The sequence below is a fragment of the Plenodomus lingam genome (assembly GCF_022343315.1).
Source record: "Plenodomus lingam strain CAN1 chromosome Unknown contig_26, whole genome shotgun sequence".
Classification (NCBI taxonomy): Eukaryota; Fungi; Ascomycota; class Dothideomycetes; order Pleosporales; family Leptosphaeriaceae; genus Plenodomus; species Plenodomus lingam.
The window spans coordinates 701,114-714,175 of record NW_027093941.1 but is presented as its reverse complement, the minus strand read 5'-3'; the positions used below and the strand labels follow the sequence as shown (position 1 = coordinate 714,175).

The window sequence follows — 13,062 nt, the reverse complement described above, 5'->3', positions numbered from 1 at the left end:
TATCAATCTGGTTCGACCATTGACAGTAGGCCTAGACTGAGCAAGAGAGGACCTATCTATCGTCCAACTATACGCAAAACAATCATGATCGAGACCCTATGTCGCTCGAAACGTACAAAAGCCGAGAAGAATACATACAGTCAAATGGATGGCGCTTTACATCTCTATGTGCTGTCTACATGCAGGATGAGCAGCTGAGGCTTGATCGATATGCTAATTGAACTCAAGGGTCCATCAAATCATTCCTACTGCTTTTTGGGCTTTTCTGTAATCCACCGAAATTGTCGAGTTTTGCAAAGCCATCATTAATGCGCGGTCAAACAATTTCTACTGGTGCATGCGTTAAGGATCATCAATATTAGAACTACTACAAGGCAGTAATGGCATGAGAACAAAGGGTAGGGAAGGTTCCAGCGGAGATGGAATACGAAGGCCAATACCCTTGAGCCATAGAACCACCACACTTAGCCGGAACGCCATGATATGCTCAACTAACGACAACGATATAGCGTATGCATGCTTTCTCCCGATGGACTAAAATATACAGTCATGAGCTACTCCAATTCAGGCTACGATCAATGGCTTTGGATCCAACCCAACATTTGGCCGAAAGCCTGCGCTTGGGACTGCTTGATCTTTGCATCTTCGTAGTCACCCAGTACTGCAAACCCATGAGGAACGCCGGAGAAGACTTGGATTTCATGCTCGACCTTGTTCATCTCCATGGCTCTCCGCCCAGGCATCAAAACTTCGTCTTCCGAGAACATTGGGTCATCCTTTACAGCGGCGATGTAAACAGGCGATCTGACGGCTTCGAGATCCTCCCTCGTCGTCATGGTCGGGTGTGCGATTGCACCAGCCTTCAACACTGGCGCTTTCTTCAAACTGCCCTGCTCTTCGTCTCCAGGTGCTATTTGACCCCATGCAAGCGTATCTGGAAGGTCGCTGGCGAGTATAAGGATGTACTTTGCGCCAAAACAGTAGCCTATACCATATATGCCTCCTCCATTCGCGACGGCGTCGGCGTACTCCTCTTTGGCAGCCTCGATGACCTTGTGGAGCACGGGTAGGACCTTTTCCGGTGTGTGACGAGCGAGCCACATGTCGATCATGAATGACTTGACGCCCTCTGCAGTCCTTAGCTTGACTGACTCGAGCCAGGAAGCTTCCTTTGAGATCTCGGTCATGTCCACGCTGTTCGGCGCTGGATCATTGTCGAACTGATCCGGCATAACGACCAGATAGCCTTCCGAGGCATACTTGTCGGCTTGTAGCTGATTGTTCGTCGACTTGACACCCGTGCCTCCGGTCAGCAGGAGCAGAAGTTTCGACGGTGAATGTGGGTAGTCGGCAGGCTTCGCGACGTAACACTCGATACCGCCGAGCTTGGTGAGGTTGCCAGTTGGCTTCTCGCCCGAGGGCGTTGGACGGTCGGAGGTGCAATGTTCCTGGCTGGTCAGCATATACTGTACATACGTGGCTCTGCTGCATAGCTGCCGGCCACTTCACCACAAAAGCTCATGTGACTTGATTTATTTCCTGGACCGCTCGACTTACACCCATGCTCGGCCCCTCTTGTGCCCTTGTGTCTCCTGGGAAGATACTCTGCTCAGCGGCCTGTGCAGGCACTGCGGTAGTCGCTTCTCGGACGTCGCTCTCGGGCGCCCTGGTTGCGATATCCTTGTCTGCCATTGCGTCTGTAGATGTGAATGTGTTCTCTGTATTGTGCAGTGAACGCGGACAGTTGCGTGGTGGTAAAGCAAGGGTCCAAAGCCGGTTACATATGCACGCAGGCCCGTGAGTACCACCAGATAATGTACCTCATCCCGCCCACCTAAGCTAGACCGTTGGTGGCCGCGGCGTCCGGGACTGCGGGGTTGAGAGTGCTTCACGTGACAGACGCGTCCATGAAACGCGTCCAACTCCGGGTGGGTCAAACTCTAACACGCCCGCCACCCATCATACACAACGTCAACCTCACCACATCACACAGCTCGTCATGGCAGAGCAGGTAATCACACAGGGTGCAATCAAGTAAGAATACGCTGCGAGGACTCTTTGTACAATAGGTTGATTATGACCAGGAATATATTTGACCCCAATGGCGCGCCTGCAGACCAGCCAATATTGCAATGCGTACAGATCAAGCCGATGGAGCCCAAGGCAGGCGAGCCGAATCCTGTACAGCGCTTTCGGGTGGTATTGAGTGATATTCGCAACTTCATTCAGACCATGATTGCTACCAGTGAGACATTTGACGATAGAGCGATTGTGAACTCGGTAGCTGACATGGAACAGCTGCCAACGATATCGTCACTTCTGGCCAACTCAAAAAGGGCTCCATAGTACGGTTGCTCAAATACAACCCTCAGCGCGTCAAGGACAAGAAGTATGCATCTCGTCAAAATGCGGGGTAGATTGCACTGACAGCCCTACAGCATCCTCATCATCATGGAACTCGAGGTGCTCTCCGAGTACGGCGAACTTGAAAAGATCGGCCAGCCTGAAGCACTGGAGACCAGAGCTGATACCCAACCCGCCGCTATCTCAGGCAACAACTTTTACGGAAACAAGCCTGCACCTGCAGCACAAGCTCCGCAGAGGTCGCTTCCAGTCCACCAGAGCAACCCTGGCACATCCTCGCACCCGCACCTGTATCCTATCGAGTCTCTCTCGCCGTATGCACACAAGTGGACGATTCGTGCACGATGCACTAGCAAGAGCGACATGAAGGAATGGCACAATGCCAAAGGGTCAGGCAAGCTCTTCAGTGTCAATCTGCTAGATGACACCGGCGAGATCAGAGCTACAGCTTTCACCGAAGTTGCTGATAAGCTGTTCCCCGTCTTTGAGGAGGGTGTGGTCTACTATATCTCTGCGCCGTGCAGGGTCACTCTGGCGAAGAAGAATTTTTCGAACTTACCCAATGACTACGAGCTCCAGTTCGAACGCGATACCGAAGTAGAGAAGGCAGAAGACCAGGAGAACAAGCCACAAATACGGTTCAACTTCACCAAGATCGGCGATCTCGATTCTGTCGAGAAGGACTCAACGATCGATACGATCGGAGTGCTCAAGGAGGTCGGCGAAGTGGCTACCATAACATCGAAGAACACCAACAAGGACTTCAGCAAACGGGAGTTGACCTTGGCGGATGACAGTCAGACATCAGTGCGACTCACCATTTGGGGTAAGACGGCAGAGAGCTTTGAAGCTCCACTGGAGTCGATTCTTGCATTCAAGGGCGTCAAGGTGTCTGATTTTGGCGGACGCAGTCTAAGTCTTTTGAGTTCAGGCTCGATGATGGTCGACCCGGACATTGATGAAGCCCACAAACTACGTGGATGGTTCAACGCTGTTGGCCAGAACGCCACATTCTCGACGCACAATAACCTGGCCTCTAGCTCGGGTGGATCTAAGAACGAGAGCAAGCTCATCTCCCAAATCATGGAAGAGGAGAGCTATCTGCAGGACACACCTACCTACTTGAGTTTAAGGGCGTCAGTTGTCTATGTGAAGAACACGACCGTAGCATATCCTGCTTGCTCGACACCGGGTTGCAACAAGAAAGTTATTGAAGAGAATCCCGGGGCCTGGTGGTGTGAAAAGTGCCAGAAGACCTACCCGGAGCCGCTGTATCGGTACGTGCTGAGCGTCAATGTTGCAGACCACACTGGCACGCTGTGGCTGAGTTGTTTTGATGAGGCTGGACAGACTATTGTCGGTATGTCAGCAAATGAAGCGATGAAGATGAAGACAGACGATGAGGACAATGGCACTCAAAACTTCTTGACCGCTATGCAAGAAGCTACGTGCAAGACATTCAACTTCAGGGTCCGTGGCAAGATGGAGACATATCAGGATCAGCCCAAGTCAGTTTTTCGAACTATTCTGACATGGAGTTACAAACGCTGACAAAATCTAGGCCTCGGTACCAGGTTCTAAACCTGTATCCCTTAAACTACGCTCAGGAAGCCAACAAGCTGGCCCAACTCATCAAGCAATACGACTTGAATGAGGACAGCTTGTTTGTCAACTAGTCGGTTGTGTACATGCGTAGACACTGGTAAGGGGTATCGGTTTATGTAGAGCGCAGTTATGATTTCTGGAGAGAACTTTACTCTAGGATAGCTTTACTTGCACCAGTCGCGTCTGTTTCTCAATGTACGCATTGGCGTTTCGACTCCCCCGCTCTACTTGCGCTTTTGACCGAGGCTATCAGGGTACCCCACCAGACGTCATCATCAAGCATTCTAAAGCTGTCAGAATTGTTTCGAAAGAAGCAGTTCAACATCGCGTACCTCTTGACCTCTGGAAATTCTTGCTCACTTTGCGGAACCAGTCCGAGAGCCCTTTTGAGAAACTTCCCCAGGCCAAACAGACTTTGATTTGTCTCCTGCATAGTTCAGATAAGGATAAAAAATTGTAGCAATATGAGCGACAAAATGCGCGCAGTAGGTCTGTCGTCATACCTGTGACCTAAGCAGACCGTATGACTAACAGCCCATAGACATTAAGAATGGTAAAGGCTCAGTCGATGCCCTCCACATTGCTGAAGTGCCCAAGCCCAGACTCGGCAAGTCTCAAGCACTCGTGAAGATCAAGGCGTTCGGTCTGAACCGTATGGACCTTCTACAACGTGAAGGCATGTACCCTATACCGCCAGATGTCTCCAAGATTCTGGGCGTGGAGTTTTCTGGCATCATCTCCGAGTTGAGCGAGGAAGGCGGAGGACAGGAAGGGTTCAAAATAGGCGACGCAGTTTTTGGTCTTGCATATGGGGGAGCGTATGCAGAGTACATCGCCGTTAGCACACACATGCTTATTCGCAAACCAAAAGAGTTGAGCTGGGAGCAATGCGCGGGAATCCCCGAAGTGCGTTCCATCCAACCCACCCGTAATCTCAGAGCTTCTGCTGACTCTCACGCGGACGTGGATAACTGCTACTCAAGCAATGTATCTTGTCGGTGGTTTCGCAGCTGGTAGATCCATCCTATGGCATGCCGCCGCCTCCTCCGTCTCGATCTCGGGAATTCAACTTTCGCTTGCCGACTCTGCGTCTGCCGTTTTCGCAACGGCCCGGCAAGATTCAAAATGCTCCTTCGCTGTCAAAGAACTGGGCGCAAAAGCCGCCTTCAATACAACAACCCAGAACTGGGTTGAAGAAGTCATGAAAGCAACGAACAACAAGGGTGTAGATATTATTGTTGACTTCGTTGGTGCAAGCTATTTCCAGCAAAACCTCGATGCTGTTGCGAAGGATGGTGTCATTGTGAACCTGGGATTTATGGGTGGTACAAAGCTTCCAGAAGGAACAGATATTAGCGCGTTTATCCGCAAGCGATGCACATTTGTTGGGAGCAGTTTGAGGAGCAGAGATGAGGAGTATCAGGGTTGGCTTAGAGATCACTTGGTGGAACACGCACTGCCCAAATTCATAAATGGGAGCTTCAAGCTGTTCGTGGAGAGAGTATTGCCGTGGGAGCAGATCCAGGATGCACATCGGTTGCTAGAGGAGAACAAAACTAAAGGTAAGGTCATCTGCACAATATCATAGTCAGTTAAATAGCAAAACACAAGACTTTAGGTCTCTTTGTCGTATACATTAAAGCTATTAGCTACTATTACGTAATGACGATTTGTGTTTACTGTAGACCACAGGAAGTTTCCACGCAAAAATAAAAGTCACGCCAGTAGAGTACTTCTTCAACGTCAAACATTGGAGCGACAAAAAAAGAATCGACGTTGGCCAGATTCGAACTGACGCTCCCGAAGGAACAAGATTTCTAGTCTTGCGCGATAACCACTCCGCCACAACGCCTTGATGAAGATTTTCACAATTATATGCATAATATCAGAAAATCTAAGGAAGCTTGGCTGCATGCCACCTCCCTTGACGGATTATCGACGGGTTCAAGCAGCTAATCTACTATGTAGCTGTAATGCCAGATTTTTCTAGTCAGAGTTTAAATCCACAAGGTCCTATTCTTGGAGGATCAACAGATCAAAGCTTAGTTATGGGCAGCTTAGAGTACTAGTAGCGCATCTGAATACAATATGAACACGAGATCCCCACGCAGTATCTTGGTGCAGCCCGTGTATTGTGGTTCGCGAATTGAATAGCCAGGTTCGTGATTTGAAAGATTAATAACTATTTTTTTCGTGATTTCCCTACGTAAAATACATTTTGAAAAGGCAGTTAATTGTAGTTGCTTAGATTACGTTCTTTTCCTAAATCTAATTTTATCTCCTTAGGAAGCCTCAACTGCTCGTAGTGTCTACCTAACTTAATGCAGCATAACTCTATAACCACATGCTACTCTTCTACTCATGCTCTAAAGTTCTGCTGCCTACGATTCTCTCTCTAGAACATTTGCTCGAAAATTAATATTAGGCCATAGATTGGTCGAGTTTCTGAAATTCAATCAGCCGGTCCCAGTCATTGCTAACATGAATTGGATAGCGATTGAGCAGATCCATCCATCTTTGATCCATGCCGTAGGGTTACCAGCGACCACTCCGACTAACTTCAAGATTTTTTTCCCCTCAGGCTTGTTAACTAGGCAATTCAATCGTGGAACCTAGCAGTAAGAGTTCTTCTCTTGTGCGCATCCACAGCCATCCCTCCAACTAATTACCTTTTTCCCATGCCCATAACCTTTGTGCCTAGTCTAAGCGCAGGATTAGTATACCTTGAGCGGCGAATGTAGACCATGCAGGACCGTATGCGGATGTGTATCTTGTGATTCTAGGTTGTGGTAGACTCGGATGGATTCTTCTTTATCAGAAGTTGAATGTTGTTTTAGCAGCTTAGAAAGGATTGTTTTATAAATAGGATTAGTGAGATCTTGCTTGTCCCTAACTAGTATATGCCTAAAAGGAGCTTTACAACAAGTCTCTAGCGAGTCGACGATATTTGTTATAAACATAAGTCTTAAGCTTTGTGAAAGCAAATAATTTATCATCGTACGCGAGCAATCGAAGGTCGCCCGCCATAGGGTAGTCGCTAAAGTAGAAGGATTGGCCCAACAGTGTTCTTTCTGTATCATCTATAGCACCTGCTTGCACCCACAGTGGTAACTACCATACCACCACTACCAATACTCCCATTATAGGTTAACTAGGATACATTCTAATAGGGACTAGTAGGGTAGGTAGATACGGAAAATTTTAGGTGCATCCTCAATTTTTTCTTTAATTGATACTTTTCTTGCATCAAATAGCTCCCAGCCACCTGCACCAAAATCCAGATCTTGAAGTTTGATCCATTTCATGGATCACCAGATGATTTTCTCCCCAATAGCGGTAGTGCAGGGGAAACCAAGTTGTCAAATCACATTGAAGACCGGCTCAGATACTCCGCCAGTGTTACTGACTGAGAGCACGAAAGAATATGCTGAAGCTCGAGCCTAGCGGAAAATCCAACATTTAATCTTGCGGCTGCGGTAGTTCTCGTTTAATGATGTAGGGCAACATATTGACAGCCATTGATGGTTTGGTCGTAACGCCAAAGCTCCCTATTCGCGACTAAGGATAGGATAAGGAGCATCCCATGATCATGATCTAAGGCTACAGCTCTCTGCTTCAGACTAAAAAAAATTCAATCAAATGATTTGGGTATCGAAAGATGGCAAAATTTCCATTCACTTCGGTTAAACATATAAGCCTCAATATAGCCATCCCCTTTCCTAAGTTTCACTCTGTCCCAATCATCATCACCCCCTCCCCAGCCACAAATCTTTATTGTAGATTTGCTGCATCGAGATCATCAATTTTTTGATAGAAATTAGAGCCTCTTCCTTTTCCACATTTTTTTGACAAGACATCCTTAACCAGGTGTTCTGGTGTATAGTATGGATGCATAGGATGTGGCAGTATATTAAGTTTCAGTATATTTGTCTCTTGTAAATCAATCTTTCCGCTGGTATTAATGCCAACAGCGGAACGATTTTCACTGGTGTTATAATTAGATTCGGCGGCCATCTGATCGATGAGGTATTTTAGACACTGGAGAAAGACAATAATTGACATAAAAGCTGATCCGAGACAGAATGGAGCTATCTTTAATGGTCCAGGGAAGATAAATCTCCGATAATGGAGCGATTCAGGACGTCGAGGAAGTCATGACATTAAGGAAGCCACAATGTTCAAGAGGTTTTGAGCAGTGTGAAGTGTTTATTCGCAGCTTTCAATAACAATTAAAGGCCCTTTAACTGTTTTAAGTACTATCGGGCCCCTATCAGAGTCCATCAAGTCTAGTAATTGTTCCATGTGTCCGATGTTTAGTGCATTAGTGCTTAGCTAGGTACTGGTCCTTCGCCTGAATCGTATACATCTTCCTTAGATGAAGCGTATTGAGAACTAGCAGTGACTAGGGATATACAGTATGTAAAATAGATAAAATGAAAGAGGAGTGAGATAATGTGAGAGAAAAAGTGTCGAAGTGACCAAAAGTAACGTCACGAACATTGCTGTCAGTACTGAGGCTATATCGAGATGATAGGTATCTAGATGATCAGTTGCGTGCAGTTTCTAGACCACAACATTAAAGACATAAAAATCACTTCCTGGGCACGATAAGATGATATTCCGGCATGATTTTCGCTCTCTCACCTGTAATTTTACACATATTAGGGTTGCTATATAACCAACGATCATATTATCATCAATGGGCTTGCCCTTGACTATACAGTTACCAATCTAACCATTATCACCTTCTACTGTTTCGGCAGCTCTAAAGACCGAAAGGAAATTTCTTCGTCGGGCCTCCGTCATACGCTACAACTTCTTCGTCTTCTTAGCAGTTATGTCGCTCGCTACATGTCTCCCCCTGATCAAGAATGATGGTACCATCCTACTTATTGACGACAAACCTCCACTTCATCAACTTCACCATAGCCATTCTGCATACATAGGCACATAAGAACAGCATAAAGACGCGAGAAGTCTTGTGCACTCAGTTCAAACTCCAAGCCTGCATAGACACAGCTATTCCAATAGACTTATGCAGCCCCATACACAAGAACGGGATTTCGCTTTGGATGGAAGTAATAATCTATCCCATTCGCATGAAAATTCTCTGACAGGCCGCAGATCGACATACCTCACAGGAACACTTGGGAGGCATCACAGTTAAAACACAAAACTGTGATTGGCCGTTGAGTGTTTGCTACAGAATAAAGAATTGGTGAGAAAATATCACACAGAGCTCATGTTAACTATCATTCATTCACTGACGGCTTCGAAGATTCCTTGGGGAATCTCCTCGACGACATGTGTGTAGTCAATGAACCAGTCCACAGGTATATGAAAACTGACTTGTTTTGTTGCGGTCTAGTCAACGGACATCGACATGGCCAGCTGAACTATGAAGTTCCTTATGGCTGCTTCTTCTTTGAGTAAGTTGATGCTACAAAGATTAGAAGAATAGCACGAATGGATACTTATTAGGAAGAATAACTGCAAGATCTCACAGGGCAAGCTAGCCATCTGGCGCACGTATGGACACGATCGTTTTGCGACACTTGGGTGGGGCGTAAGTTTTGAACAACGCGGCTTCATTTCTGACACTGACTATGCGATCCAGAAGAGGATTCACAGGCATGAATGCTATGCCCGCTAAGGCGGCCTGCTGGACACATCCCATGAAGAAATAATAGGGAGAATGACAGAAAGAAGACAGTAAACGACCATATATAATTGGGTCCGATGTGAGAGAAACAAATTCGACCTTAGCCGCTTTCAGATGCCATAGACTACATCCACTTGTGTCGCCATGATCCGGAAAGCTCTCACGCCTTTCACACTTTCTCAATCCCCAATACGATTTGCAAGATATTTGAGATGTTAACACGATATCCCATGCGGGTATGATATCATCCTCCGATCCCTGATTGTCAGGACGAATATCATTGAGCAAGCTTCCTCCGCCTTATACATGGCAGCTCAAAGTTCGTGAAAAGCCTCTCTTCCCCCTACGTCCAGCTCCCCCTTTCCATCAGTGTTGTATCTATCACTCTGTAGCCTTGTAACCCATGGCGGTTCCCCATCATCGTCAAATTCTGCCCACTGAAAGAAACCACACCCGTCGTTCCCCGGAACGTAGTGAGTGTGACACATCCACATATATCTCCCTCTGCACTCCTTCTTTCTCGTCGCGCACCTCAACACGGTTGGCATACCACATTGGCATCTGGGCGTAAATTTGGGATGCAGAATTTCCTTGTAATAGCGATATGTTATGTTTATCCGTTTGTTCTTGGCTAAAGGGTGAGGGTCAATGGCCTGTGCAGGGGCGATAGAATGTTTCCACTCTTCCTGCATCTCGGCGTGCATGATAAGGAGCGAGTTGTGAGGAAGTTGTATTGAGATCTGACCTTGGGCGTCGGCGAGGGACTCGTTGAGTTTGGCGGTATCGTCTTTTGCAATAATCTTACGTACGCGGAACTCTCGCGTTACGCCGAGACTCAAACTACCAATTACCGCTCGTGGGCCCAGATACGTGAGTTGATCGGAGTGATAGCCTACGTTTTCCTTGGGGCCGTCGTAACAGTTTACGAAAGCGGTATTAGCGCGCCAGGGGTGAGGGGACTGGTATTTCAGCTTTTGTGCTTTGGGATAAAAGTTTGAAATGCGGCGCTGGATTTCCCGGTTCACCGCTGATTCAACTTGGGGACAAGCTTTGAGTAGTTCTTGTGTACTTTGACGTACGTTCTATGAAAATTTAGTACATAAATATGAGTTCAGAAATGTGAGTGGAGAGTACTTCTTCTTGCCGTCCATTGTACATGTACTCGGTTTTCTGCTTTTCCGCTTCAGCCAGGCTGTTGACATAAACTGAATGACGTGGCCAAATCCGCATTAGTCCCAATGCTCAAAGATGAGTAGCTGTTTTGGTGGCTGAATTGAATAGACCAGCTAATTTGAGACAGGGTCGACTCACTGTTGGAGGGTTAGTAAATCAACTTGGAAGCGATCATAATAAGGACACCATACCAGCAGTATGTATGCGGCGTCCAAACGACTCGACCAAAAAGCTTGAACTCCTGACGCTGATATGAAGGCGCTTCTTCTAACAATTCTGATAGTAGAGCATCGGCCTGTTTTGCCGGCAGGAAATTATGAATAATGGAGCATGGCGTGTTGTTCTCGATGTCTTCTGGACTGTACAAATATAAAGTCCGGCCTTTTTTAACCAAAGACTTGCTGGAGATCGTGTTACCATCCTTGGGTAGTATTCCATATGCGCTCAAGGACGATTGGTAGCCAACTGTAAAGGATGTGAGACGTTTTTTACTAGAAGACGAAGGGGTATGGGCTAGATGTGTAGAGGCAGCTTCTACTGAGCCATCAGAGCATAGTAAAGCCTCCAGCAAAGTAGTCTTGTGTACTGATGGGTGCAAGGAAGCAAGCAGGGCCAATTTGAAATCAGTAGATTCATCGTCTTGGTCGTTGACATTTGAGGATGACGCGTTGGTTGATGTCGCCACCTGCTTTGGTGGTTCGGTTGCCCACTTTCTCTTCCGTGACACAAACGCGTGCATGACAGGTTTTTGAAGAGAGATAGCGTCTGGATTAAAAGTGTAAATTCGGGATGAGTGTTGAGAGGGTTCAGCTGCAACACGATATTACACGAGAGAGGTTGCAACGCGATATCACGTGCCATGGAACACCCCGCCACAACCGCCACGGCCATGCATCCAGCCTCGGTCATGCACACCCACGGTTCCCGCGAGTATGCCGCAACACTTCAGTATTGTACAAGCAATGACGCCGTTTACGTCTACACCACACTCACTCGACGCACCGTAGCATCCTCCCCCCTTGGTGCCTTGAAGAGCGCCTGTAGTATTCCGCCATGATGGAGTTCCGGACACAAGGCTACAACGGCTACAGCGTCAAGTATTCGCCCTTTTTTGATTCGCGCATCGCCGTTGCAACATCTGCGAATTTCGGGCTCGTAGGCAATGGAAGGCTGTACATATTAGGACTCACGGCGAATGGTATCGTGGCCGAGAAATGGTATGTCATATCATGTCCACTCTACCATACCAACACCGACATACACTTCACTGTCACATGCCCCTTGGGAGCCGTGCAACTTTACTGACTTTACCGCCCAATGAATTAGGTTTGACACACAAGACTCCCTTTTTGATACCTCCTGGTCCGAGGCTCACGAATCCCAACTGCTTACCGCTGGCGGCGACGGCTCTGTCAAGCTCTTCGACATCAACGTGCCCCAATTCCCTATTCAGTCCTGGCAAGAGCATGCCCGTGAGGTCTTTGCTGTGCACTGGAATCTCGTTGCCAAAGACACCTTTCTCAGCAGCTCCTGGGATGGCACAATCAAGGTCTGGAATCCCAACGTGAGTGCGAGTCTGACGACGCTGCCCACACATTCTTGCACCTATTCGGCAGCGTTTAGCCCGCACAGTCCGAGTATACTGAGCAGCGTGAGCTCGGATAGCCATCTGAGGGTTTTTGATCTGAGGACTCCGGCCAGTGCAAGCAATCACTTGACACTGAGTGTGCCGATTCACACCCCCCCGAAACCGAGGATGGGTGCTGCGGCGACCGTCGGGATTGCGCCAGCTGAAGCATTGACACATGATTGGAACAAATACCGCGACTCGATTGTTGCGACAGCGGGTGTGGATCGCCTAATTCGGACATTCGACATCCGCATGCCAGGGACGGGTCCCATTGCCGTGCTGCCAGGCCATGAGTATGCTGTACGCAGGATAACGTGGTCACCGCATCTTTCAGATATCTTGCTGAGTGCCAGTTACGACATGACATGTCGTGTGTGGACTGATGGCAGTGCCATGGGCCATGGATCTTTGAAGCAGGAGAATATGCTGGAAGATCCCATGTTTTACGGCGGCGGCCGGGAAATGGGCAGGATGGGCCGACATACGGAGTTTGTGACGGGCGTGGATTGGTGTTTGTTTGGTGCCGAGGGCTGGTGTGCGAGTACAGGCTGGGATGAGAAGATCATGGTGTGGGATTGTAGAGCTACTATGCAATGACAAGGTGGAACTTGATAGCGCCTGACAGATA

At 47.8% G+C, this 13,062-nt stretch overlaps 6 protein-coding genes across 6 annotated transcripts; 4 read left to right on the top strand and 2 right to left on the bottom strand.

Moving 5' to 3' along the window:
- Positions 1–328: 328 nt before the first annotated feature.
- IAQ61_006486 (uncharacterized protein) lies at positions 329–1,884 on the bottom strand. Its single transcript, XM_066097204.1, has 2 exons — positions 1,558–1,884; positions 329–1,448 (listed from the first exon to the last, which is right to left on the bottom strand). The coding sequence occupies exons 1-2, from the start codon at positions 1,690–1,692 to the stop codon at positions 576–578; spliced, it is 1,008 nt and encodes a 335-aa protein (XP_065952681.1). The 5' UTR covers positions 1,693–1,884; the 3' UTR covers positions 329–575.
- A 63-nt stretch (positions 1,885–1,947) lies between these two features.
- IAQ61_006485 (uncharacterized protein) lies at positions 1,948–4,040 on the top strand (the record flags this gene model as incomplete). The annotated part of the gene is made up of 5 exons (XM_003845316.2): positions 1,948–2,034; positions 2,085–2,245; positions 2,299–2,389; positions 2,439–3,872; positions 3,926–4,040. The coding sequence occupies exons 1-5, from the start codon at positions 2,000–2,002 to the stop codon at positions 4,038–4,040; spliced, it is 1,836 nt and encodes a 611-aa protein (XP_003845364.1). The 5' UTR covers positions 1,948–1,999.
- A 393-nt stretch (positions 4,041–4,433) lies between these two features.
- Positions 4,434–5,557, top strand: IAQ61_006484 (uncharacterized protein; the record flags this gene model as incomplete). Its single annotated transcript, XM_066097203.1, has 3 exons — positions 4,434–4,458; positions 4,511–4,879; positions 4,953–5,557. 3 exons carry the CDS (start codon positions 4,434–4,436, stop codon positions 5,555–5,557), a joined length of 999 nt encoding a protein of 332 aa, XP_065952680.1.
- A 3,649-nt stretch (positions 5,558–9,206) lies between these two features.
- Positions 9,207–9,622, top strand: IAQ61_006482 (uncharacterized protein; the record flags this gene model as incomplete). The annotated part of the gene is made up of 2 exons (XM_066097202.1): positions 9,207–9,398; positions 9,451–9,622. Exons 1-2 carry the CDS (start codon positions 9,274–9,276, stop codon positions 9,620–9,622), a joined length of 297 nt encoding a protein of 98 aa, XP_065952679.1. The 5' UTR covers positions 9,207–9,273.
- A 6-nt stretch (positions 9,623–9,628) lies between these two features.
- Positions 9,629–11,725, bottom strand: IAQ61_006481 (uncharacterized protein). The gene is made up of 3 exons (XM_066097201.1): positions 10,996–11,725; positions 10,766–10,823; positions 9,629–10,713 (listed from the first exon to the last, which is right to left on the bottom strand). Exons 1-3 carry the CDS (start codon positions 11,541–11,543, stop codon positions 9,946–9,948), a joined length of 1,374 nt encoding a protein of 457 aa, XP_065952678.1. The 5' UTR covers positions 11,544–11,725; the 3' UTR covers positions 9,629–9,945.
- A 123-nt stretch (positions 11,726–11,848) lies between these two features.
- Positions 11,849–13,031, top strand: IAQ61_006480 (uncharacterized protein; the record flags this gene model as incomplete). The annotated part of the gene is made up of 2 exons (XM_003845312.2): positions 11,849–12,021; positions 12,131–13,031. Coding segments are annotated over 2 exons (1,074 nt in total), but the record flags the coding sequence as incomplete, so codon positions are not given.
- Between the last annotated feature and the right edge of the window lie 31 nt (positions 13,032–13,062).

Coding starts and splice junctions, on each gene's coding strand:
- IAQ61_006486 (XM_066097204.1), bottom strand. CDS start 1,692: ATGGCAGACAAGGATATCGCAACCAGGGCGCCCGAGAGCGACGTCCGA. Junction 1,449..1,557: donor AAGAGGGGCCGAGCATGGGT/GTAAGTCGAGCG, acceptor CTGACCAGCCAG/GAACATTGCACCTCCGACCG.
- IAQ61_006481 (XM_066097201.1), bottom strand. CDS start 11,543: ATGCACGCGTTTGTGTCACGGAAGAGAAAGTGGGCAACCGAACCACCA. Junction 10,824..10,995: donor ACGCCGCATACATACTGCTG/GTATGGTGTCCT, acceptor TTATGTCAACAG/CCTGGCTGAAGCGGAAAAGC. Junction 10,714..10,765: donor ACAATGGACGGCAAGAAGAA/GTACTCTCCACT, acceptor AAATTTTCATAG/AACGTACGTCAAAGTACACA.